This window comes from Erpetoichthys calabaricus, chromosome 12, assembly GCF_900747795.2.
Source record: "Erpetoichthys calabaricus chromosome 12, fErpCal1.3, whole genome shotgun sequence".
NCBI classification, from domain to species: domain Eukaryota; kingdom Metazoa; phylum Chordata; class Cladistia; order Polypteriformes; family Polypteridae; genus Erpetoichthys; species Erpetoichthys calabaricus.
In genome coordinates, this window is record NC_041405.2 from 127,103,832 (window position 1) to 127,130,600 (window position 26,769).

Sequence of the window (26,769 nt, forward strand, 5' to 3'; positions counted from 1 at the left end):
TCATTATGGGGTGTTGTGTGTAGAATTCTGAGGGAAAAAATGAATTTAATCCATTTTGGAATAAGGCTGTAACATAACAAAATGTGGAAAAACTGACGCGCTGTGAATACTTTCCGGATGCACTGTATCTGTTTCTGAATGATTGACTTTTTTTTGTCTCCATCGCTGGACTTAAGCTTTCTAATCCCCTTTTCACTGAGTTGCATGGAGTGTTCTTTTTGTCTTCATTGTGCATGTTAGGCCACAATACTGACTCACTTCAAGTTTCACCTTCCAGATATGGCGGGATTTATAATACAATCAGCTGAACTCCATGAGTACAGACAGGAGATCTACAGTACATTAACCAATTCTGTGACTTCTAAAACCAATTGGCAGCACCATATTGTGGCATATTAAAAGGGATGAATACTTAAACAGTCCATTACTTTGTGTTTTATATTTGTAATTATTGCAGACTACTTTGCTGAGATCTGTTTTCACTTTCACATTAAACATAGATTGATAGATAGATATTTGGTTTTTAATGAAGAGACAAAGTGAGGCATCATGTAGGCATATTGCTGTTGGTATAATGGGCCCCCAGTAGAATTTTGTGACACACATCTTTTGAATAATTTGTTGGTTGAAAGTATCCCGTGTTAGTATTTCAGAGGGAGGATGTGCAGCACTATTCAAAATGGCACTATTCACTTATTAATCCATCTACTTACTTATTTTTACTAGCTTTAAGTTTTACTCTGCTGGCTTAGCTCTCTTTCTCAGGGGTGGAAGCTGATTTGTTTTCGAACTTATGTTTGTAAAAATTGATTTATTTGTATGGAATGTTGTGTGATTTTAATAAAATTAAAAAAATGGCATTCAGTTTTGTCACAATTCGTTCCTTCACTACGACCTCCAGAGGGTCTAGCGTGCGTTTCATAGCTGAGCCTGCCCTTTTAATTAACTTGATGATTTGGTGAGCATCTCATGAAATGATGTTATCAGCCTACCACAACGCAGCGTTGAACATCGCACTAGCTATCAGAGTTGTAGAATATGTGAAGGATGTCACTTTTCACCCTAAAGAAATCCGGTCTCTTAGGAAAAAAGATCCTGCTCCGCCCTGTGCCATATAATTGCTCTGTGCTATGAGACTCGATGTGGACACCCGATCCAGATCGGTTGCAAAAAATTCAAAATAAATCCACTGTGATGCAATTTTGTATAAAAATAAAATATGAAAACCTCGAAGTGTGTTAATACTTTCCATAGGCATTATATGCTAAATGTAAGCTTCAGTCGGTTTGGTAGCCAGTCAGTGTAAGGTGGTAATGTCTCTGCCTCCTTCAATGTAACAGCTTCATTCTTCCTTTTGATATGCCCTTTCATCGTGTTGATATCACTGACAGTATATGGAGAAATACGGTTAATTTGAAAATATCATTCAGTACAGGTATATAAAAATGTTCAGATAAAGAGACAAAATTAGCTGTTCAACATGTTCATAGTTGTATGTGCTTCGTTGAGCACAAATGCAGCGACAGTGCTAATTACATTTTAAACTCAAAAATTGTTTTTGTAAAATACTGGTAAATGGGCACCTGCTTTTTGTGCAGAGGATATGAAAACAACCATTCGACCTTCCGATTGCTTTTTACGGTTCAATTTGCAGCTTTCACAAAAACGCGCGCGCACGCTCGCTCTCTTGCTGGCTTTCTCGACAAGACAACCCGCGCCAGCAAAGCTATACAGCGCTGCATTGTGGGAAGCCACAGCGACGGATGTGGCTCCTTCCGCGCTGGGCTGTGAGCGCTCGCTCTGTCTGGTTTAATGTCAATTCTGTCAGCGCGAGACAAAGACGGGAAACGTTTTGTTTTGGTTTTTTTTTTTTTTTTTCGTGAGACCTGTAACGCCTTTTCCGTAACATCATCGTCAGGAGACAGTTGTTCCTTACTGTTCATTAATGGAAAAACTGACAGGAGGCGGAGGCTATGGAGCCGAGGCCCCAGTGTTCCCAGGAGCCGGTGCTCGCAGACCTCTGCGGACGGGAGGAGAAGGCGTCTCCCGACAGCCCAGCACCGAAGAGCAGGACAGGTGAGAGGGAACGCCACAAGCCGCATTCTGCTTCCTTATTTTCTTATTGTGGACCCCTTCATGTGTTGGCTTCAGTCGTGGGATGTTAGCCTTGCGTTTGCAAGAAATGCCTTGCAGATGCCTTGACAGAGTTCTTTCCAGTCTGCGCAGCTTCCGCATACTAATACAAATCTGCGTTATCTGGCACTCTGCAATTGAGCATCAGCGCGTTCAGTTCTGATGGCGATGATGTGTCACAGGTCACCTACTTTGCATTGTCTTCTGCACGCAGCTTTACCTTGCATAAGAATCCTTGAGATCCTTACAAAAGTAATAAGATGCGTGTCAAGATTCATAAAGCAACCAACAGAACTATGTACAGTGCACGTCACAGCAGACACTTGAACTTTAAGACAGCACGGTGCCCCTTCACGCTAATTTTAGCATGCGATGCAGTCTTCCATAAACAAACCACTAAAGTAGTTTTTGCCGATGCAAACCGGAAATCAATTGCTTTTCGCAATTTTAATGAAACGTGCAGCTGGCAAGGAAATATTAACCATTAAAACCTGCCTGGTTATCCTTGTTTTTGTTTGTTAAAACCTCCATCGTACAAAAAAAAATCATTACTGTAAAATTTAAGTATTAAGTTACTTAAATGATGTTCAGTGCATAAATTTTTTTTTATCTTAATTATTTTTACACGCTAGTAGCAACATTGCCTAATTCCAAACAGGTTCATGTTCCGCTTGCTGTTTGGGGAAAAAAATGGTTAATAAGGATACATAAGTTGTATTTCCTATTAGCGGATGACCACACCACAGTTGCACTTCCTGGCTCTCAGACAGTCTGACAGGAGATGTGGAACATAAGCTAGTCTCGTCCATGGGAGGTATGGTCTTGCTTTCTCCTTAAGTGCTGTGGACTTCATTAATATTGATTTATTATGCTGTGGTCTCCTTTTTTTATTTTTGAGAAATGTACCCACACACACTTTTAAAAGCCTTGACAGAACTGGACCCTGTAGCTCAGTGATATACTTGGGACTTTGTATCCTCAGGACCATATAGCACTGCCAGAAAGCCTCACTCATTATCAAAATGAAAACTTGTCGGCTATGATCACCTGGTGTGGAGAGGTCTGGCCATAGAGGTGACAGTATTTGGAGGCAATAATAGATTGTTTGTTATAATTTGAGAGTTGGACAGATTTAAATTAATTTCTGTCAATATACAATGGGTCGCTTCATAGTTTAAGTCAAGTCAAAGTATTCCAACAAGAAAGGCCTGCGAATCGTAGTGAACTCTTTACAATGTACATCTAGCGTATAGAAGCGATTAAGAAGGCTACTGGAAAATTGTGTGTAGCCCAATGTGAGGAATACAAGTCCATGGAGGTTATAATAGGTACTGTTTTTAACACTTTAGTGAAGACTTATTTGAATACTGGTGAAAGTTTTTGTCTTCATATTACAAAAAAGACCACAGTGTTATAAAAACTCCAAAGAAGGGCAACTAGGCTGATTCCAGGACTGTAAAGTATGAGCCATGAAGAAACATTGAAGGAGTTGAACCTTTCCAGTAAGTTAGTGGAGTTTTAGAGGTTACATGATTGAAGTGTTTACAATTATGAATGGAATTATTGTGGGGGATCCCAGGTCTTAATTTAAAATGGGTCCTCCAGCAAGAATACAGGGACACAGTTGTAAGAATTGTTAATGATAAAATTCACACATACAGTATATTAAAGTTTTTCTTCACACATAGAATCATAGACACATGTGGTAATTTACCAAATAGTGTGCTAGGTTGGCATACATAGACAACCTTAATAATTCAACTAAATGTTACTTTGGAGAAATTAAGCATATACTTTTCAGAAGTTATATTGGGTTAACTGTCTGGTTCTTGTCAAAATTTTTCTAAAGTGCTTTGTGAGCATTAATATCTGGTCAGTGTACCACTCATATCCAGGCATGTAGTGTAGATAATGATGTTCCTCGTAAAGGTTATTCACTGCCTTCCCTGTTCCTCAATGTTCTGATATAGCAAACATTCCTCAAAGTGTTGCCTAAAATAATCAGTGGTCATTGTGCCAAAAGCTGTGGCGCTCATATGATATAAACTGATTCTTTTGTTGAAACACATGCAACGGAAATTGTACCACTACTGAGGTAGAATTCCTGGCAAAGGTCAGAAAGATTGTTCATGGTGCAGAGTACTGCATCTTGAACAAAGTCAGTTTTGTATTCTCCATACGTTAGGTTTACAGTCCAAGGAACGTTTCCACTTCACCAGTTAAAGAAGGGCTAGTGCCAATGCTAATGATCAAGTTATTGATAAGCTACTAGTTCAAATATAGCTTCCTATAGGCGCAGATGGCTTATTTGTTAAGAAAAAAAATATTGGAAGCATGTTTCTTTGGATAGACTGAATAAAGGCATTGTGAAAACACAGACAAAATGAAATTACTTGTGATGATCTCTCTCCTCAATGGCCATCCATCATGCATTTACTGTCAGTCAGATTCAAACAGAAAACTGAAACGCCTAACAAACTGCATAGCCTCCAAGAAAGGGGCATATACATACAGTGCATCCGGAAAGTATTCACGGCGCATCACTTTTTCCACATTTTGTTAGGTTACAGCCTTATTCCAAAATGGATTAAATTCATTTTTTTCCTCAGAATTCTACACACGATACCCCATAATGACAACGTGAAAAAAGTTTACTTGAGATTTTTGCAAATTTATTAAAAATAAAAAAATTGAGAAAGCACATGTACATAAGTATTCACAGCCTTTGCCATGAAGCTCAAAATTGAGCTCAGGTGCATCCTGTTTCCCCTGATCATCCTTGAGATGTTTCTGCGGCGTAATTGGAGTCCACCTGTGGTTAATTCAGTTGACTGGACATGATTTGGAAAGGCACACACCTGTCTATATAAGGTCCCACAGTTGACAGTTCATGTCAGAGCACAAACCAAGCATGAAGTCAAAGGAATTGTCTGTAGACCTCCGAGACAGGATTGTCTTGAGGCACAAATCTGGGGAAGGTTACAGAAAAAGTTCTGCTGCTTTGAAGGTCCCAATGAGCACAGTGGCCTCCATCATCCGTAAGTGAGAGAAGTTCGAAACCACCAGGACTCATCCTAGAGCTGGCCAGCCATCTAAACTGAGCAATCGGGGGAGAAGGGCCTTAGTCAGGGAGGTGACCAAGAACTCGATGGTCACGCTGTCAGAGCTCCAGAGGTTCTCTGTGGAGAGAGGAGAACCTTCCTGAAAGACAACCATCTCTGCAGCAATCCACCAATCAGGCCTGTATGGTAGAGTGGCCAGACGGAAGCCACTCCTTAGTAAAAGGCACATGGCAGCCCACCTGGAGTTTGCCAAAAGGCACCTGAAGGACTCTCAGACCATGAGAAAGAAAATTCTCTGGTCTGATGAGACAAAGATTGAACTCTTTGGTGTGAATGCCTGGCGTCACGTTTGGAGGAAACCAGGCACCGCTCATCACCAGTCCAATACCATCCCTACAATGAAGCATGGTGGTGGCAGCATCATGCTGTGGGGATGTTTTTCAATGGCAGAGACTGGGAGACTAGTCAGGATAAAGGGAAAGATGACTGCAGCAATATACAGAGACATCCTGGATGAAAACCTGCTCCAGAGCGCTCTTGACCTCAGACTGGGGTGACGGTTCATCTTTCAGCAGGACAACGACCCTAAGCACACAGCCAAGATATCAAAGGAGTGTCTTCAGGACCACTCTGTGAATGTCCTTGAGTGGCCCAGCCAGAGCCCAGACTTGAATTCGATTGAACATCTCTGGAGAGATCTTAAAATGGCTGTGCACCAATGCTTCCCATCCAACCTGATGGAGCTTGAGAGGTGCTGCAAAGAGGAATGGGCGAAACTGGCTAATGATAGTGGTCTTTTTGAATATGATGCCAAGCTTGTGGAATCATATTCAAAAAGACTTGAGGCTGTAATTGCTGCCAAAGGTGCATCGACAAAGTATTGAGCAAAGGCTGTGAATACTTATATAAGTACATGGGATTTCTCAGTTTTTTTATTTTTAATAAATTTGCAAAAACCTCAAACGTTTTTCACGTTGTCATTATGGGGTGTTGTGTGTAGAATTCTGAGGAAAAAATGAATTTAATCCATTTTGGAATAAGGCTGTAACATAACAAAATGTGGAAAAAGTGATGCGCTGTGAATACTTTCCGGATGCACTGCTATATCTAGACTTTGATATGAACTACAGCTTTGCCTTAGATTAACAAGGTCACTTGCAGAAGTGAATATCTGCCACTTGCATCTGTAGTTAACTGTTATTGCCAATTGATTCCAACTGTTATTCATATTAATTTTATTGCTTCAGTGAAAGGTCACTTATAGGCATGGTGCACAATCGACACAAAATAGATTTTTAATCAAAATACAAAAGCATTCTGCAAAAAAGTGCATTAACGCTTCTACTGTCTAAGAAAGTTGAGCCTTTTTAGTGTGAATTTTAACATTGTGTCAATTTTTTTATAAATCTGTTTTAACCTTTGTTCTGCTGGTTTTATTTGAAAATCTTAATGTTCACAAAAAAAAAAAAAATACATCACATTGTACATTGGAGAAGTAAAGTAATAAGGTCCCAATGGTCAATCTGATGGACCATTTTAATAACTAAGTATTCAAGAAAGTGGAGTGTATTCCCTTGGATAGTACTCGTCCACTACTTCTTCAAATAGAGTTGTTGTTACCAGGTCACAGATTAATGGTTTTGAGGATGAAAAATAGGCAATTCAGATCCTCTTTCATCCCAGCTGCTACAAATCTCCTAAATAAGTTTTATTTTAATAAACATCGGTTAGCTTAGATAAAGCTGATTGGTTATCATTTATGTCAGGCGTTAGTTAAGTCTTAATGTTAATTTAATTTTATATGTATCCAATCTAATATTCTATATCCTATATTTTATTTGGTTGTAGAAAGTTTACGTTGTTTGGTCGTGTTCATGATTGCTGTGTTCCTAATGTAGTGATGTGGCTTTTCTGTAAAAATATAAACCAAATTTCCGTTTGGGACAAAAACTTGAATTGACTTGATTTAAGCATTGTAGAAGAAGCAAGAAGGAACCAGTGGAAACAGAGACCTTAATTAATGGAAGATTATTTTTATGAAGTATTGCTGATAATGTTGATAATATGCCAGTTTTCTCAAAGAGAGTGCTAGTACAGTAATCCCTCCTCCATCATGGGGGTTGCGTTCCAGAGCCACCCGCGAAATAAGAAAATCTGCGAAGTAGAAACCATATGTTTATATGGTTATTTTTATATTGTCATGCTTGGGTCACAGAATTGCGCAGAAACACAGGAGGTTGTAGAGAGACAGGAACGTTATTCAAACACTGCAAACAAACATTTGTCTCTTTTTCAAAAGTTTAAATTGTGCTCCATGACAAGACAGAGATGACAGTTCTGTCTCACAATTAAAAGAATGCAAACATATCTTCCTCTTCAAAGGAGTGCGCGTCAGGAGCACAGGCTGTCAGAAACAGAGAGGAAAGCAAACAAATCAATAGGGCTGTTTGGCTTTTAAGTATGCAAAGCACCGCCGGTACAAAGCTGTTGAAGGCGGCAGCTCACACCCCCTCCGTCAGGAGCAGGGTGAGAGAGAGAGAGAAACAGAGAAAAACAAAACAGTGAAAAATCAATAGGTGCCCTTTGAGCTTTTAAGTATGTGAAGCACCGTGCAGCATGTCGCTTCACGAAGCAGCTGCACACAGAAGGTAACAACGTGAAGATAATCTTTCAACATTTTTAGACGAGCGTCCGTATCGTCTAGGTGTGCGAACAGCCCCCCTGCTCACACCCCCTACGTCAGGATCAGAGAAAGCAAGAGAGACAGAGAAAAGTAAGTTGGGTAGCTTCTCAGCCATCTACCAATAGCGTCCCTTGTATGAAATCAACTGGGCAAACCAACTGAGGAAGCATGTACCAGAAATTAAAAGACCCATTGTCCTCAGAAATCCCGCGAACCAGCAAAAAATCCGCGATATATATTTAAATATGCTTACATATAAAATCCGCGATAGAGTGAAGCCGCGAAAGGCGAAGCGCGATATAGCGAGGGATCACTGTATTGGCTTTTATAGCCATATATACGCATTGAATATGTAAATTAAACATTCTGTGTTACAGCCAATCGCATTACAGTACTTCCTAATGATCTCTTACATACTGGTCAATGGGTAGGGCTGACAGTTGTTAATAATCCTATATAACATCATTATTTCTCAGTCTGAGCAGTTTTGGGGAAAAATGTAGTAACTGGTTTTGCAAATCAATGTCTTTTGTCTTGAGGAGGATTCAGAGACACACATATGCAAATAATCTGCCACAATATATGCATACTGTATATATGTATCTGTCTTTATTTTACACCTCATATTTTATTTGTATTCAGTAAACATGTTGTTTTAAGTTTTGTCAGTCTGTACTGAACATAGTCATAGTTGCTTGTACCTTTTCTAATTTGTTTAATTTTGCAAGTGAATTCTTTATTTCTTTTGTTTTTGTTTTTGGTGTATTGAGGACTCCATGCAGATGTTAGATTTAGTTTTTATAATGAGAACATGGAATCCTGTAAGAGCCAAGCAGGAAGTCATCATTGCTCTCTGGCAGATATTTTGTGTAGGATCATTTTATGTGAAGTATGTTTTTATTTCACAGCAGTCCCTCAGGGTCACATGTGGAATGGTGTAAACAGCTGATTGCAGCCACAATTTCAAGTCAGATCTCGGGGGCTGTGCAACCAGAAGTATCCAGGGATTACAAGGTAAATTGAACTTGGGTTTATAATATTGCATCACCATTATGTACCTTGACTAATAAATCTCATTATGGATCAACATATAAAATCTGTCTTCTGGTAAAACATGAAAGTTCAGAACTGTAGGTTCAAAAGCAATCACTACTTGTAAGTATGTCTATCCCCTGTCTGTTACCATGAAGACTGTCTGGTTTGCTGCTTTAACACATTCTTTGTCATTTTCTATCTATCCATAGCAATATATATTACTAAATGGGATTTACATGTTTTACCCCATGTTTTATTCTTTGAAAACTGTTAAGCGAGTAGAGACATAAGCTGATGGATAAGTTTGCTTTCATCACAGAACTTGGCTTGTCCTTCACACACCACAACTCACTCTCTCAATCTACTAATTATTCTGTTGATTCTCCCAACCCTTCTTGAAAAAAATGCCTTTTCACTCTTTATTCATCAAAGTCTTGTATTTCTCCTCCCTAATTTTTGCTGGAAAGTTTACCCTCTACTGCAGGCATTGGATCTCTACTAGAATATGTCAAATTCCATTATTGATTACTCAAAGGTGAACAATAGATCAGGGACAAGAAGGATAGTATCATTCTAAAATATCTCCATTCTAAAATACTGTATCTCAGATTCCCTCTCAGGTACCAAACTTGATGCTGTCCAAAACAGATACTGTATGTTTTGATGTCCTTTCTGTGAAAGTAACAAATAGTGGTGAAAAGATCAGTCTCAGTTGCCATCTTAAACCAAAACCAACATAACTTATACCTAAGGGTCAAGTGTTACACAACATCAGCATTCACATCCCTTGCATGTTCTGAATCTTATGCAAGACTGATTTTTTTGCACAGTCATAAGATACTGCTAATTATACACATATCCTTAATGTAGGATTGACAGTCTTCTGTGTCTCTTTGAATATTTATGCCAGTACATAGTGCTGGCAAGTGCTTTTCATTATAAAATCAGAGTACCTATTGGTTGGAGGGATTGTTTTTATGATGTGATTCTGTATTCAAATAATCCAAACAAGGTTTTTGAATATTTAAACAAAAAAAAAAGGAACAAACAAAACAATGTTCTGTTGGAGTGCTTTTTCACATGTGAACTATTATACATAATGATTTTTTCCACTTCTGTTTTCTTTATTGTGCATGTGATCTGGAAATATAGAATGTGCTTAAAAAGTGTAAGCAAATTACATTTGGTTATATTTGACCTTTTCATGCAATACAAATGCTATTGTGCTTACTTGGCAATGTGCCAAAGTGTAATACTGTAATCATTGCCAAAATGGTTCATAGCTTTATTACATAGAACTGGGGTCTCCATATTTTTCTATGGTGAGAGGTACTTAAGAAAACATTTGGAGTGTCAGGAGTAATCATGTTACTTGATTAAAAAAAAAAACATCCCCTGATAAAATGTACTTTCTTGAGTAACTGGGAAATTGGAAAACAAAGCACATATGAAGGTCCCAGAAGAAAGTGTCAGTAGTTTAGAAGCATTTCACTTTAAAAAATATAATTGTCTGCTGACACTGTTAACATTAAAATAACATTCCATCACACCACAATGGCTATGCAGCAGGATCTAAAAGGAAGACTTGTTTGATGCAACAAGGTTATCAATGGCTAACTGTAAACTGTAATTAAGATGTACTACTTAAACTTACGGCATTATCAGTGTCTGTAGATATCTGTAGGCTGTAGGTATTTCCTATTATATGAATGAGTCATCTGGGTGCCTCAGCTTAGAAAAGTTCATGTCTGATAGACATGCTCCCAAAGATATATGTGGTGACCTTCATGGCTTTTGTGCTAATTCTGGGACACTTCTCTGCATTAAATTGGCTCTAGAATTAGCAGCAGTCTGCTATGATTTTAAATGGACATCATTGTGAAGGATGAGAATTTCCACATTCAAGGCACCAGCACCCATATTAAAAACCTCAATTATCTACTCAAAGAAGTCAACCTGTATAAAGGGGTTTGAAATTCATGTGGCAGAAGGCTCTAGTTGCACAAATCTATCCTCAATCTCTATGCCAGACCTGGAGAATAGTTAACTGTAAATGTAAATGCCCAGAGTCCTAGATGCAGCTTCATGTATCCAAGCATTCTTTGCACTAAGGGAATATGTAGCATTTTTCCTTTCTGCACTTTGAGATAAGGAACCAGTTTTTGATTTTCATAACATTATTCGCCTGTATCAGTGATGGTCTTTCCCTTGCCTTTCAAATCACAATCACATGTTGGTTAATTTCTCTGTCATATCTGTTAGAAAGACCAGGTCTAGTAGATGTCAGACTTTATTGTGATATCCACATGCCTTATTTCCATAAAAACTCTGATCTTGGGCAAAACTACTAAAAAATAGGTTTCTTCTTTTTGTTGTCATTGAAGTTCTGTGTGCTGCAAAAGATCTCCATATTTTGATGACAGTTATTACAGAAACAATTGAAAAAGGTGGTCATTTGCCAGAATGTATTTCTTTATGTTAATGACAAGTGTTATGATGTGATCAAATTCCATGGCTTTGGCACAGGTTGCCTGCTGGTGGGTGATAGAATGATTGCTCAGAAACAAGAAAAATTGGAGTCTGCTGTGCAGCATGCAATAAAGCCATTATGCCTTCTGGTAATAACTGGGCATCCATCTGTTGAACACCATTTTTTTTCTAATTGCACATTCTTTTCAACAAAATAGTTATTTAATACATTGTACATATCAACTCTTTGTTTTTAACGGTAGCATAGAAATCTCAAGAATTGATGAAATTTGCCATCTGGGCAGTATCACTTGTGTCAACTGATTCATCATACTGAATTGAAAATCATTTGCAAGTCCTTATATCTTTCTTCAACTGCCTCTTTTAATCTACTGATAGGCTTTATACTTTTTTCTATAGATTTTTATTATTGCTACACCACTGACATAGTGCAAATTATTATTATGACCTTTGAATAAACAGTTGACCAGAAGAATCATTGCATCTTTATCAATCCACACTCTGTAAAGGGGTTTTTATTCTTTGCTAAGTATTGAGCCACTTTGAATGATGCTTCAGTTGTAGCTTGGGACTTCATTAGTTTTATGAACAATATTTGCTGCCTTTCCAATTTCGCTGCCATTGATGAAATCACTTACAGTACAAAGTTCTTGTGTATTTTGGTTAAGTGCTGCTCAATATTGCATCTTTTCCCATTTGCAACACTGATTGTACATATTATTCAGACACAGGTGCCTGTTGCTCATGTGAAACAATTTGTAACTCATGATGAAAAAATGGGTCTTCAGTTTTTCCTTTAATAGACCTGCCTCACCATTCATGATTGTTTAATTTGTATTTACAGTTGTGGCTCATTAGAATATGAGAACCATTTTGAACATTCAGGTGTAGCTGGCAGGCAAATGCAATAATGTTATTTGCAGGATTCCTTTTTTTTGTTAATTAATATTAGCAGTAAGACCGGTTCCTATGCAGAATAGTCACAAACAAAAGTCATAGCTATTTATAGAGGATGTACTACTTATCTAAGTCACAGTGTGACTGACTGCGTGACAGTTAATGCATAAATTCAATCGTAGCCTGTAGCTTGTAGCAGTTGTGCTACCTGTTGGAGACCTGTGACACGGAATATCAAAAGTAAGTGAAGAGCATTCTCTGTAGTTTCTATTCCACAGTACAGAATGAAGGCATTTGGTGTGATGTATTCAACTGACCAAACCACTTCATGTAGAGCGTTGTGGTCCTGTTGCATACTGTTCCCAAACCAGGCAGTAATACTTCCTGTCAGGATACTTTCAGTGGTGGATGTGTAGATTTCCCTTAGTAATTAAAAGACAACCTGAGGCATCTATTACAATAGGAAGGCACTCTGTTGTTTAAAAATGCTCATTAATAAAGAAGCACCAAATTACACCTCTTTTCACAGCTGATTTACTACTTTTGCAAGGAGACGTTGAAGGAGTATTTTTTTCTAGTGAGAATCCATACTGTGGGCAGCACAGTTTTTTAGTGATTAGTTCTAGTGTATGTATCCTACAGGCAATCCAAAAATTGCCAAAAAAAGTATACTGTGTAACTTTTCAATGTATAGACAATGCTTATATGTATCATGAATGACCAACTACTGTTAACTAAAAGGCTGTTGCTGCATATCTCAAGAGAGCCAAGTTTGATTCTGAACCCACAATCAGTCTTGTGTTTGAATTTTCTCCCTGTGGTTGGATGTCTTCAGGGTTTCTCCCAGAGATCCTCAAAGTGCAGAGGTCTGGTATAACAGTGTGAGTGTGCCATTGAAAAGGACTGGTCCTGGGTGATGGTGCATCCCCATAAGTCAGTGGTGGGAGAATCTGATTTCAGAAAATGGAAGAAAAGTTACTTGTTAGAGAATACTGATGAATAATTTATCTTTTAATTTGTAAGTACAATGTCTCTTGACTTAATTAAGGTAGTATATAGGATTTAAAATGTCCAAATTTGTAATGCACTTTGCAGTGCAACTTAGACACACTGTCAGTGATGAACATGGGGTATCGGAGTGTTTTGGGTTTTTGATCATCAGACACTTTCAGTCAGGTGATCCAGTAGGGAAAGATCAAGCCTCTGCTTATATCCAAGTAGTGTGCTACACCAATGTTCAGCCCCACTGATCCAAAGGCTTTTCTCTTGTGTGATCCTGATATGCCAAGGAGGTTTCAGGGTTCGATGACAAGACTGGCAGCAAAGCCTCTGCGGACCTCCTCCTTAAGGTTGACAGCCGGCTTTCCATCCCTTACTCTGACACCCTGCCATTCTATATATAGGGTGTCCCAAAATTCATGCAAGAAGTAATTTTGATAGAGAACATAGGTTTTTAATTAAAAATTGTAAATTTTTAATTGATTCATAAAGTATACAGTATAGGGTTATGTATGGAATAGCATATGGGGTAAATGGCCTCCACGGCTTTGCTGGTACATACGCACACTTTTGTCGAAATTTTCCATGACCATTTTGCATAAATGTGGCTGAATTTCATTGATACAGTGCTCAATTTCCTCCTTCAAGGTGTGGGTGGTCGTGGGCTTGATGGCATAAACCTTAGACTTCAAAAAACCCCAAAGAAAAAAGTCCAACAGCGTTAAATCGCATGATCTGGGTGGCCAATTCTGATCACCAAACTGGGAAATTACACAACCAGGAAATGACTCATGCAGTAATTGAATTGTTTCTCGGGCTGTATGGCATGTGGCACTGTCTTGTTGAAACCACATGTCGTCCACATCCATATCTTGCAATTTAGGCACAAAAAGCTGGATTATCATGTTGCGATAGCGAGCACCATTAATTGTTATTGCCTGACCAGTCGCATTTTCGAAGAATGGTCTGATGATGCCTCCTGCCCAGAATCCGCACCAAACAGAGACACGTTGTGGATGCATTTGCTTCTCAACAACGTGTTCTTCTTTCATGTAGCGCTCCATTTTTAATAACCCTGAACTGTGAGCTGTCACACTGTCTTTTTTTTTCGTTGGCAACACTTTACCGCACAAATGGCGCCAAATTCAAATCTTATGTGAATTTTGGGACACCCTCTATTATTCAGACACAGGTGCCAGTGTGCATTCATACTTGACTTTTTTTTTTCCATCTATTCATTCATTCCAAGCTTCCCAGGGAACCATAAGCTCCATCAAAACCACCTGCTTAGTTGCTTGCAATAGAAAGACCAAATCTGGCATATTTTTTCCAAACATTTGGTTATTTTATTCAAATTGGAAAATGGAATTAAACAATGTACATTCATTTCATCTTCCAATCCACTTTTCCTGCTGAGGGCCGTGAAGACAATGTTTATTTTTATACAGTTTCAAACCTTTTAAATCAGCTGAGCTGTGCATGTTAATAGAACCTTACTCAGCAATCTAGTTTTACTTTTATAATAAAATTGGCAGGTTATTAAAAGAACTTCATCCATCCATTTCTAATCTGCTTCTTTTTTTTTTTTTTTGTATTATTTCTGCCCGATATCTTTGTTAAGATAAGAATTGTAATGGGTTAACAGGGCATAAGAGTCATGAAAGTGACATGAGAGAGAGCATGAGAGAATTTGTGCATGTGAAAAACCTGTAGTGCTGGCTGAACACCCTTTCCTAAAGCAATAGGGATTGCAAAGGTGGTAGTTGGCCCTGTTGGAGTAAGGGTGCCTAACCAGAAGGTGCACCTTTTGGTGCTTGGAATAATGTAAAAGGTTTGGTAAGAACATCCCTGATATCTCTCAATGTGCTAGAGAGCAATAGATATTCCCAATAAGGAGTACTGATGATGTTATCTGATATCAATGGGGAGATGGCACAATATTCCTGAACTTTTTTGTGTATTCCTGGGTTCAGCACACAATGGAAACAGTGGTACTATGATTCCAAGATTTGATTCAACAAAGTGATTCCTGTAATACATTGGAAGTTAACCCTAGGCATTATATAAAAATAATAACAAAAAAGGGTCCTCAGGTAAGAACAAGGCAGGTTTGTAATAGAGAACTGAATAATGAAAGTGTTGAGATAGTGTGTTTTAAAATTTTAAAATAGCTACTAGTAATAATAGTTTTATGTGTAGCTGTGTGTCCATACTCATCATGGTTATAGTTTTCTTGTTTATATTTTACTTGCCCATTATTTTTTTAATTGTCTAGTTATACAGTTAGGTCCATAAATATTTGGACAGAGACAACTTTTTTCTAATTTTGGTTCTGTACATTACCACAATGAATTTTAAATGAAACAACTCAGATGCAGTTGAAGTGCAGACTTTTAGCTTTAATTCAGTGGGGTGAACAAAACGATTGCATAAAAATGTGAGGCATCTAAAGCATTTTTTTTAACACAATCCCGTCAATTCAGGGGCTCAAAAGTAATTGGACAATTGACTCAAAGGCTATTTCATGGGCAGGTGTGGGCAAGTCCGTCGTTATGTCATTATCAATTAAGCAGATAAAAGGCCTGGAGTTGATTTGAGGTGTGGTGCTTGCATGTGGAAGATTTTGCTGTGAACAGACATGTGGTCAAAGGAGCTCTCCATGCAGGTGAAAGAAGCCATCCTTAAGCTGCAAAAACAGAAAAAACCCATCTGAGAAATTGCTACAATATTACGAGTGGCAAAATCTACAGTTTGGTACATCCTGAGAAAGAAAGAAAGCACTGGTGAACTCAGCAACGCAAAAAGACCTGGACGTCCACGGAAGACAACAGTGGTGGATGATCGCAGAATCATTTCCATGGTGAAGAGAAACCCCTTTACAACAGCCAACCAAGTGAACAGCACTCTCCAGGGGGTAGGCATATCGATATCCAAGTCTACCATAAAGAGAAGACTGCATGAAAGTAAATACAGAGCGTGCACTGCAAGATGCAAGCCACTCATAAGCCTCAAGAATAGAAAGACTAGATTGGACTTTGATAAAGAACATCTAAAAAAAAGCCAGCACAGTTCTGGAAAAGCATTCTTTGGACAGATGAAACCAAGATCAACCTCTACCAGAATGATGGCAAGAAAAAAGTATGGAGAAGGCGTGGAACAGCTCATTATCCAAAGCATACCACATTATCTGTAAAACACAGTGGAAGCAGTGTGATGGCTTGGGCGTGCATGGCTGCCAGTGGCACTGGGACACTAGTGTTTATTGATGATGTGACACAGGACAGAAACAGCCGAATGAATTCTGAGGTGTTCAGTGACATACTGTCTGCTCAGATCCAGCTAAATGTAGTCAAATTGATTGGGCGGCGTTTCATGATACAGATGGACAATGACCCAAAACTTACAGCCAAAGCAACCCAGGAGTTTATTAAAGCAAAGAAGTGGAAAATTCTTGAATGGCCAAGTCAGTCACCTGATCTTAACCCAACTGAGCATGCATTTCACTTGTTGAAGACTAAACTTCAGACAGAAAGGCCCACAAACAAACGGCAACTGAAAGCCGCTGCAGTAAAGGCCTGGCAGAGCATTAAAAAGGAGGAAACCCAGCATCTGACAATGTCCATGAGTTCAAGACTTCAGGCTGTCATTGCCAGCAAAGGGTTTTCATCCAAGTATTAGAAATTAACATTTTATTTCCAGTTGTTTAATTTGTCCAATTACTTTTGAGCCCCTGAAATGAAAGGATTGTATTAAAAAATGCTTTAGTTGCCTCACATTTTTATGCAATTGTTTTGTTCACCCCACTGAATTAAAGCTGAAAGTCTGCACTTCAACTGCATCTGAGTTGTTTCATTTAAAATTCATGTGGTAATGTACAGAACCAAAATTAGAAAAAAGTTGTCTCTGTCCAAATATTTATGGACCTAACTGTATGTGTTTATGGTATGGGTAGCACACATAATCATAATCTGTTACAATATGCAAGGATTAGTTAGTTTTCAGATCTCTACCATTCTACTTACTTATCATTGAAATAATTTTTTCTGAGTTGCAACATGCGCCTATCAGTCAACGTATGCCTTTAATGAACCGTAAGACAATAGTTAGAAATAATTTAAACTTTAGCAAGTGGAAGAAACTTTGATCATGTTGCAGTACTTGAAATGGCCAGACGATGGCAGAAACATGTTAATTCATTTCTCTTTTTGCTTTTTCTGTTTCATTTTCTCTAAACTTCCTACTAGCCCTTTCATACATGTTACTGTATTTTAGAAAGTGCAATGTAAGTATTAACACCTTTTACATTATGCAAAGATTGAATCTAGTCAAGAAAATAAGAAACGTCTTAGTGTGAACAGGCTGTTCGGCCTAACATACCAACAAAGGGAAAAGCCATTTCAAAGTAAATTGCTTCTATCTGGAAAGAATGATGTTAATATTTTATCATGCTTACAGTGCTTTCTAAAATGTTACTCTGGGTGTTTCTAATGAGTCCAGAAAGGTTTTCTTTTTCCTATGTACTTTATATTACACTGCTGCTTTGACAGTGCTGATAGAAGTCTCTAAAGTATTACCCTCTCTTTTCTTTGATTAATGATATTTTCTTACCTTGTTAGATTTAAAGAATACACTGACTTACTTTGTATGTAAGAAATAAAATTTGCTAATTTGTACCCTCTATTTATTTATTCTATTTAGTCATTTTGAGCAATTCTTTCGGGTATTTTTTATTAACACGTGTTAATAGGCAACTCAATTCATATTTGTTGAAAATACAGCTTGTCCATTTGTTCACTGTTCCCAGTATAATGAGCATACCATTGCTTATTTTTCTATCTTTGTTTTTGTCAACACTGGACACTCTTTTTCCTGTCATTTGACAGCTCAGCTTCCAGCTCTATACTTGTTGTGCCATGAGGCAGTTTAAAGCCCTTTCTGAGGTCAATTTTGATTTTCAGTGTCAGTTTAATTTATTTTTGCATTGTGCTCATCACTGAGTACAAGTACAGAGCACTTGCACCTATTTATGACTAAGAGTTATTAAATCATACAACACAGTATAATACAACGAAAAATGAAGCAGTTTCAATTTGATTGACATAGGCAAATCATATCAATATAAAGTTCATTAGTATTATAAATGTGATTTGGTTACTTGTCAACAGACAAACCTCTGTTCAGGGTTCATGGTCAACTACAGCAGACAAAGTCAAAAGTTTGATGATCTGGGTGAAGTGAACAGCCTTCCCTTCATGGGCAATTTAATAATTTAATTTGTTCCTTTATTGTCATATTTCTAAGCCTTCTGGAGTTGTTGGTTATTTGTGCCCCAGAGACACGAGGCTAAAACTCCTGCTGCTGCCTTTCGTTGTCCCTGCAGCCATGAGTTTTTAGTTGCCTTTAAATATTCAGTTCTTCATGGCGACTTCCCATCATTCTGCTTAGTCAATGGAACATCAAGGTCCAGTATATACCTCTCAGTGACTTTGTGTTTTTTGGTGTTCCCATGTCTGGAGTTCTCTCTCTCTCTTTTGGGAAGGGCAGGCATCGTGTGATTTTTGTAAAGTAGTCTTCACACTAATGCCTACAAGAAATAGTGCATGTTTGCACCTAGGCAGCAAATCTTTGTGTCATTAATGTTGTTATTCATTTCTATGGAATGTAACATTTTATAAAAATGTTTCTTTTTTGTGTGTCTGTGACTAATAAACTACAAGGACTAGCAGTTCTTCCAGAAAAGTTTTATGGCAATTTTCTGTTTCATTAGACTAGTTCTGAAGGAACTAAAGTTACTACTTTGACTTGCAGATATGTAACTTTCCTTAAATTTTGACAATCATGGAAAGAGCACTAGGTCTTTGTTACATTCTATGAATGTTTCACCTGGGATGTCTTTTTTCACAATTTGTTTCAGTTTATGCAATTTTGAACTCTTTTTTTCACCAGAGCGAAAATGACACTTTAACCCTTAAACATTTTTGTTTTTTCACTGTGTCGTATTAGTGTTTTACTTCAGGCAACTGCTTTTGTAAAATATGTGGCAACATGTTATGTAAATTATTAAAGCATAAATGAGTTGACCTGTATTGCAATTTATGGTCATATATTTTAGTGCTTTTCCAAACAAGCTGTAGTTCTAAAGTATTTGCTGTGGTATAAATTTAACATTTCAATATTGCCCCAGTATCTTTGGTTTATTTAATATATACTGTATAAAGTTCTTACAGATAGTTTTCTGTGTCAGGTTACTACACTTAAAACAATCTTCTGTTAATGTTAGTCTGAAACATTTTGAATAGTACTTTTTTCCCCTTGAAAATGGTCCACATTACCAAATGGGGAATTGTTTAAATCTAAGTACTAACTTACTAGCTGGCTAGAATTATTAATGTTGCAGTATATACATTGTTTCAGCATTTTCGTCATGAACTTGAATATGTATTTCAAATTTCTTGAAGGTGTTTTAATTATCTTTTGTTTCTAAATAGCAGGTTGGTCGGACTCCTGACCGGAGGGTAAGAATATACAGTCATTGTTTAATGTTCTTTTCCTTGTCTGTCAGTTGTTGCCAGCTGAAAATGTTCAATAAGAGCTCTTAATTTTTCTGTGCAAGACAAGCTGTGTGCTGAAAGCTTTACATGTTAAGCTGGTTTTCTAATGTTTGTAAAAGATGCTTAAGGATTGTCACCTCAAGTTTGTTACTACTACTTAATCAGTTTTGCCAAATAAGTTAACTCAGTTCCTTAGTTTGAAAAGTATGAGTGTTTGGATAACTTTGTTCCTTCAATAAATAAGTAGTTATATAATATAGAACTGTGTGTTCACTTAGGTTCCCTTTCTCTAGTATTGCATTTTGTCTAAAGGTCTGAAGCCATTCATTGGGTAAACTATGCCAAAAACTGAGAATATAAGGAACGGGGCAAATATATTTTCATAGCTCAGTATGTGGAGGGAAAGACAAATTTACATTAGTAATCAATGTTAATAAGTTAGGAAAAGTACACATTTTTCAGTAAACAATCCAAGCATTCTTGTTGCACTAAATATAATAATACAGTTTATTCATAAGACAAGGGCAATAGTAGATTATTTATATACATACAACACTAAACAAACTGCAGAAAACATAAGTTTATACTGACTGGATTCTTTCTTGAATTAAGAAGGGGAAAACACACAAATTACATTTTCCTTTGTTAATTTTTGCATGAAGAATTGCCCCGGGTAACAATATGACTTTAAGACTGGCTTTTGAAAGCCTTTGTAAGATTTCTGGTCAGTTAGTCAGTTTAATGGATAAATTTGTCTCATTTACAGTTTCTCAGCATCTCTGTAATTGGCTGTGTCTGGCACTAGTTTTGCTGTTTAAGTGCAACACACTTATTTTAAAGCTGCTTTATATCTTCCAAGGCAGTCCTGAATGTAGTTCTGTTAAGTCAAAAAAAAAAAAAAAACTTCTAAAACCTAAACATTTAATTGACACATAGGCTATTACTTTCAGCTTCAGTAGTAAAATCAACCAAAAGTAAAGCAACTATACTTTTGTTCCTTAAAAATGTATATCTTAAAAGCAGTTTTTTAACATTGTTATTTCCATGTTCTGTGGAACAGTAGTGCTTTTCTTTTCCAATTAAAGCATCTTTGTCAAAGGTTTTTTGAAAATTGACATTAACACATTGCAGGTGTGTGAATCTGGAGAAAATGGTTCTTAAAAACATTTTTTTTCAGTAGGCCCACGTGCACTTTCAACAAAAATACTGTACATACTTTTAGACACATTTTGGTGTCACACTGTATGACTTTTCCTATGATTTTTTTGTCATAGCCTTCATTTGTATAATGTTGAAAAAAATAATAGTGAATTGTAGACATATAAATAACCTTTGTTATTTTAAAGTTGTGTAGGGTGACACTATTATAGTGTTGTTAACAGCCTCTGCAGCTCACTACTACATAATCAAATTTGTTGTTTTTTTTGTGGTCATATGTTTTCTTGGTTGGCTGTAATATTTCTGAGAGGTAACATCCAGTTAGCAATGAACTGAAAGTACAGTGCATTTACAGTACAGATAAATACCCTTTCATAAACAGTCTGTATGGCTAGCACAGGAATGCTTATACAATGTTTACATAATGAAATGATTCCTTTTTACCTCCAGTTATTGCTACTGAACAGCCAAACCATAATGTCCACAATTAAATAAATGTAGTCTGTTTGGAGTATTTTTTTTTATCCACAACACAAAGCAGAAGAATGGCTACAGCAAAGGCAGTGACCACCTGCTTGTTTTTTTTTTCTTTTTTCTTTTTCTTCTCTTATTGTGCAATGTTGCATGTTAATTGGCAACCTGATGATATTTTCTTGGTGCAATTTGATATTTGCAACTGTAATGAAAAGTTCTGTAGGCATCTCGTAATCAATCACACCTGTGATTCCTAACCATATAGTTAGACAGTGAGATTCAGCAACTACAGTTGTTTAATTTAACATGGTTTCCAACTAGAAATCATGTTTAGTCCTGTAGTGTGATGCCAGTCTTAAGAGATTGATTATAGGCCACCTTGAAAGATTAAATAAGATAAGTAGTCAAAAATGTAAAAAATAGTCTGGTGTTATGGTAATTCTGCAAATATGGACAAGCACTGACAATCCTTAAATTATTCTTTTCAGCTACATTTCAATTAATCTCCAAGCTAGCAACTTCTGTTTTTTACTTGAAAATGAAACAGATGATTTTTGACGCAGTGAGTCCATGCAGCTATTGCTAATGATGAGGAATAGTAGTGCACAGTATGAACTTGTATCAGAATTTGTAACCGTTTTGTGCTTTAGAGTGCACATGTCACGAAATGTAACTGACAGCATATGGTGTGACCCAGTAAGTTCAATCACTGGTAAGCAGCACAATTGTCAGCCATGGTTTATTGTATTTTATTTTTTAATTTTTTATTGATTTTACTGAAATCACACAACATTCCAAACAAATAGATCAATTTTACAAGAATAGGATTGAAAACAAATCAACCCCCACCCCAGAGAAAGAGAGCATGTGTTTATTGTATTTTAAAATCTCAAAATACAAATAATTTAAAGTATGGTAATGCTTCGATGTAATTTTATTAATTATTTTGAAATGTTTTTCTGACAAATAAAGTATTGAGAATTTTCTGCAAATATTTCTGTTAGCTGATATTTTCAGTGCAATTTTTAACTTGCATACAAATTCTGTTTATGAGCATTGATAAGAATTGAGTTTGTTTGTAACCTGTGGGCCAGCTGTATTTGTGCAAGTAAAATATGAATTTACAATATGTATGTGGAGTTTCTAGATATGTAACTAAAGGACAACAACAGAATTTCCTTGAATCACTTTGATAAGATAAAAGGTTCTTCTCAAAATATTGCTATGCTGTTCAACATCTATATTAAACTCCAAAAGGCGATGGGGTCTTGTAAGGTTCAGAACCCCATACCAGAAATCTTTGTTGAGAATGTTGTCTGGATTGTACTTGTTGGTAGGCTACCTTTTTTTATGAATGTGATATTCGTAACCCCTAGGGAGATATGGGATATGTTACTACTGCTGATCCAAAGCTCATCACTATTCCTGTCACAGTGAATACTAGTTAATGGTGAGGTATTGTAATAATGCCCCTGCAAGACACTTTAGTGGTCTGATGCTTAAACAGCAATATGTGGAGTGTGCCATATCTTTGCAGTTGTTTGATTTAATAGCTGTCTCACAACCTGCACATCATCATTTGTACATCTCCTTTATAATTGCACTATTCTGCAACTTTGCATAGTTTTTTTTTTTTTTTTTAACTCATGCTATTTATGTTATTTGTATGTGACATTTTGTTATGTTATAAGGAGCTCCAAATCTACCAAGTTAAATTCCTGTACATTAGGTACTGGCGAGAAAAAATTATTCTGATATACTGATTAGCTACAGAGCCTTTCTGTAGCTATTGTGTCATTGGCAGCATCAACCTGCAGTTTTATGTGGTTTTTATATGGTTTTATATGGTCAAATTGTGCTAAAATAATTTAGGGTGACCATAGGCCACACAAAAGTCAACCTTGTTGGTCTCAGTCAGTCATTATACAAATATACAATACAATATGTTATTGAGCCACTCATGATTTAATATATATATATATATAGGAAGGACTGGAAGGACCGGGAGGCGGACTATACATCCCCCGGGCCACAAGGGGGCAACTGCCCTGGTTAGTGTGGGGACCACAAGAACGGAGCATGGAGGCTCAACCCCATTGGGGCCCATGGCCACCGCCAGAGGGCGCCCCGAGCTTCATAGAGCCTGGGATGTCTGCACTTGTGCCATACCTGGGAGTGCTGGCGGAGGAACTTCCAGGGACGCCCAGAGTGCTTCCGGGTGCTCATGCGGCACTTCCGCCACACTAGGAAGTGCTGCCGGAAGGACATCCGGGTGAATATAAAAGGGGCTGCCGTCCTACAATCAGAGAGCCTGAGTCGGGTGGAAGAAGGCAACGCTCGGGAGTGAGGAGAAAAGGCGGCCCAAGGAGGACCATTGAGAGGCTCTGAACTGAAGGGTGTTTGGTGCTGGAGCACTGTGTGTGTGCGGGGCTTGTGTTTTGGGACCTTGTTTAATAAACGTGTGTGTTTTTTAGAACTGCCGGTGTCCGTCTGTTTGTATCCGGGCAGTGTATATATATATATATATATATATATATATATATATATATATATATATATATATATAATATATAAAATATTTTCTTGTCTGTAAAGTTTTGTAATTGGGCTAACTGGTGGAATCATCATAGTGCGCACAACATTTTCTCATCCCTTGTTATATAATTCCTTTTTTAAGGAGATCGACATTAATTGTGATTTACTAAATTTGTATGTTTGTGTAAGGCTCCAAATGGTTTGTGTAAGGCTCCGGATGAAGGTGCTTCAAGTGTGTATATCTTTGGCGAGTCAAGTGCCACTTTCTGCTTTCATGTGTGCATATGTTTGTGTTGTTCTGTGCAAAACTGCTGTCATAAGCAGAGACAAAGAATGTGTGGTGCTTTGCTTCCAAGTTGAGCATTTATTGTGTTTGTATTGTGGCATGTCTGTGCTTGTTCATTGTTAAGAATGAAGTATAATGATTATGATTGTTTTATATTTTTAACAAACAGGTTTGCAAGAGGCCTAACCTGAGGGTAAGATTACAAATAGGTTTCATTGGGATTGCAATTACCGTTCTTTTAGTTCAATTATAAACCATTTTTAGAGATTTCTTTAGAGTCAGTGGAATGGACTTGACATTGTAGGATTATGCTAAACAAAAGTGATGAATGCTACCTTCATGTACCGTACCTGTAATTTGCAGTGAATTTTATCACGATTAACGGTTAAAGAAAAATTAAGAAAAAAAGGTTAAGCATTTTTGAAATTTCAGTATAGTCTGTTAATTTACAGAGTAGCCTAAATGACATAAACCATCAAAATAACTTAGTAAAAAGCATTTTTGCACATACACTTGCTGCCATAGTTGAAACAATAGCAAATAATTCTTTGATTTCCATTTTGGATCTGTGACATAACATGGAAAGGTAACTTGCTGCTGTACATTTTAATGCCTTGTTATTGAATCAAATGTGGGGCTGTGAAAGGAACTTTATGACAATTTACATTCTCTGTGTAAATCTTGAAACTGCCTTTAATGTCATGTTAGGGTAAAGCTAAATTATTGGGGCTATTTAATGGAGAGTTACAAATTATTGGGCTTTGTCTGCATTTTGTTTCTTAATAAGTACAATGTGTGAGATCATAAACAGTTATTGAGCAAATTGCAAATGCATGTTGTTCCTACTTTAGTCTTTGTCAGTAGCAGACCAAGGGATGGGAGCCATGTACTAAAAGCCCTCATTTTGAGCATGTCTTTTATATATCAATTAAGGGACCACCACTGTTGACCTTTTTCCAGCATTTCTCTAACAGAAAAATTAATTTGTTGTATGCAGCTTTTCTTTTATCTACCATATAACATGCAACTCTTTCCTTTTGAAATGAAGTTAGTCAATGAATTACAGCTGTGACCACCAGGGGACGCCACAGAACCCCAAACCCCAGCCACAACTACACAGAAACAGTACCTGGTCAAATAAATATTTTTTATTTACCAAAAATACCTTTTAACAGGTTTCTTCCTTTTAGTATGGCCCACCAGAGCATAGCTACACAAACATTTACTTTTTCTCCTTTTCTCTTCGTCTCCCCTCATGTGAGTGTTGTTCGGTTCCTCTCCCGACTCTGACTCACCTAGTTGAAATTAAGCAGCTTCTTTTATCTATGATTCAGGAGGACTTCCGGTGCCAGAGCATGGCCCATTGGAAGCATTTCCGGGTTGACTGGAAGTCCCTGAAAGTAGGGACTATAAATGCCAATATAGCTCCTCCTGGTGACTCCCGCGTAACCCAGTGGGGCTGCCCCACAGGACTACAGATCCTATCATGCCCTGCATTGTCTGTATAGGAATCCCAACCCAGGTATACTGCCATCTGGTGTACTGAGGGAGAAAATGTCCTTCCATTGCACTAGTTGTTCAGCCCCAGTTGGGATGCCAGTCCATATGTGATCCATTACACAGCCTATACATTTTATTTCATGTAACATTTTCAACCACAAACACATTTGTACAAAATATATATCATTACAAAAACAATTGTTTAGTGCTAAAATTATTTGTACTAAAGTGACTTAACCTAAAAAAACCTAATCAACTTACTTTTTCCTTTACTTAGTTATTTGGAACCACAGCATATAGTGCTGACTTCCACCACAAGTCAGAAACCAACTGTGGATATGACACAAATCCACTGCAAACTCTTGTGTGCATGTGTAATTGCTCAGTTTAGAGGTGGTAGTTGGCTAAACATGAAACTCTTTGGGATGAGACAATACTGAAAAATGTCCTTACAGTATAATGTAATTTCCAGTTCTGGAATTTCAGTTCTCTGGTGTAATTTTGAGTTGATAAAGCATTATTGGCATATTTGTCTTATTTTGTAAAGTTTCGAACCAGACATTATTGGCAAATTTGCCTTATTTTGTAAAGTTTCAAACCAGAATGTAATGAATAACCATAAAATCCAACTACAGGCTTTTAATAATTAGTGCACCATAATATAGCATTGTAACCTGCTAAGGCAAAGTATTTATTGTCTGGTAGATGGCACCTAGCATCAAGGCCCAGACAGCAGATTCGGAGTACTTTTTACTCCCTAACGTTATGCATGCCATTACTGGTTCTAAAGGTCAAGACTATTATCTGTTATTTTTGAAAATGTTTTAATGTAATTTTTGAACCTCCTGTTGCAGCTCATTTGTGAGTCTGTTGTGCAAAATCAGGTTCAGAAAATAAGTGACTTGTTTTTGTATAGCAAATTTGTAATTAAGGTGGCTCCTTGGAAATGCATTCAATGTACACCGT

General features: G+C 37.3%; 1 protein-coding gene across 5 annotated transcripts in view; it reads left to right on the plus strand.

The window, feature by feature from the left end:
- The first annotated feature begins 1,595 nt into the window (after window positions 1-1,595).
- Window positions 1,596-26,769, plus strand: part of LOC114662577 (myotubularin-related protein 1-like) — a 68,442-nt gene continuing 43,268 nt past the window's right edge. For 2 of the 5 annotated variants that reach the window (XM_051935205.1, XM_051935207.1), the window contains exons 1-4: window positions 1,596-2,076; window positions 8,787-8,892; window positions 19,788-19,814; window positions 24,473-24,496. In XM_051935205.1, the coding sequence (XP_051791165.1) occupies window positions 1,946-2,076; window positions 8,787-8,892; window positions 19,788-19,814; window positions 24,473-24,496 (288 nt within the window). In that variant the 5' untranslated portion in view covers window positions 1,596-1,945. The remainder of the gene's footprint in view (window positions 2,077-8,786; window positions 8,893-19,787; window positions 19,815-24,472; window positions 24,497-26,769) is intronic. The other 3 variants (XM_051935206.1, XM_051935208.1, XM_028816121.2) reach the window with 3 other exon arrangements.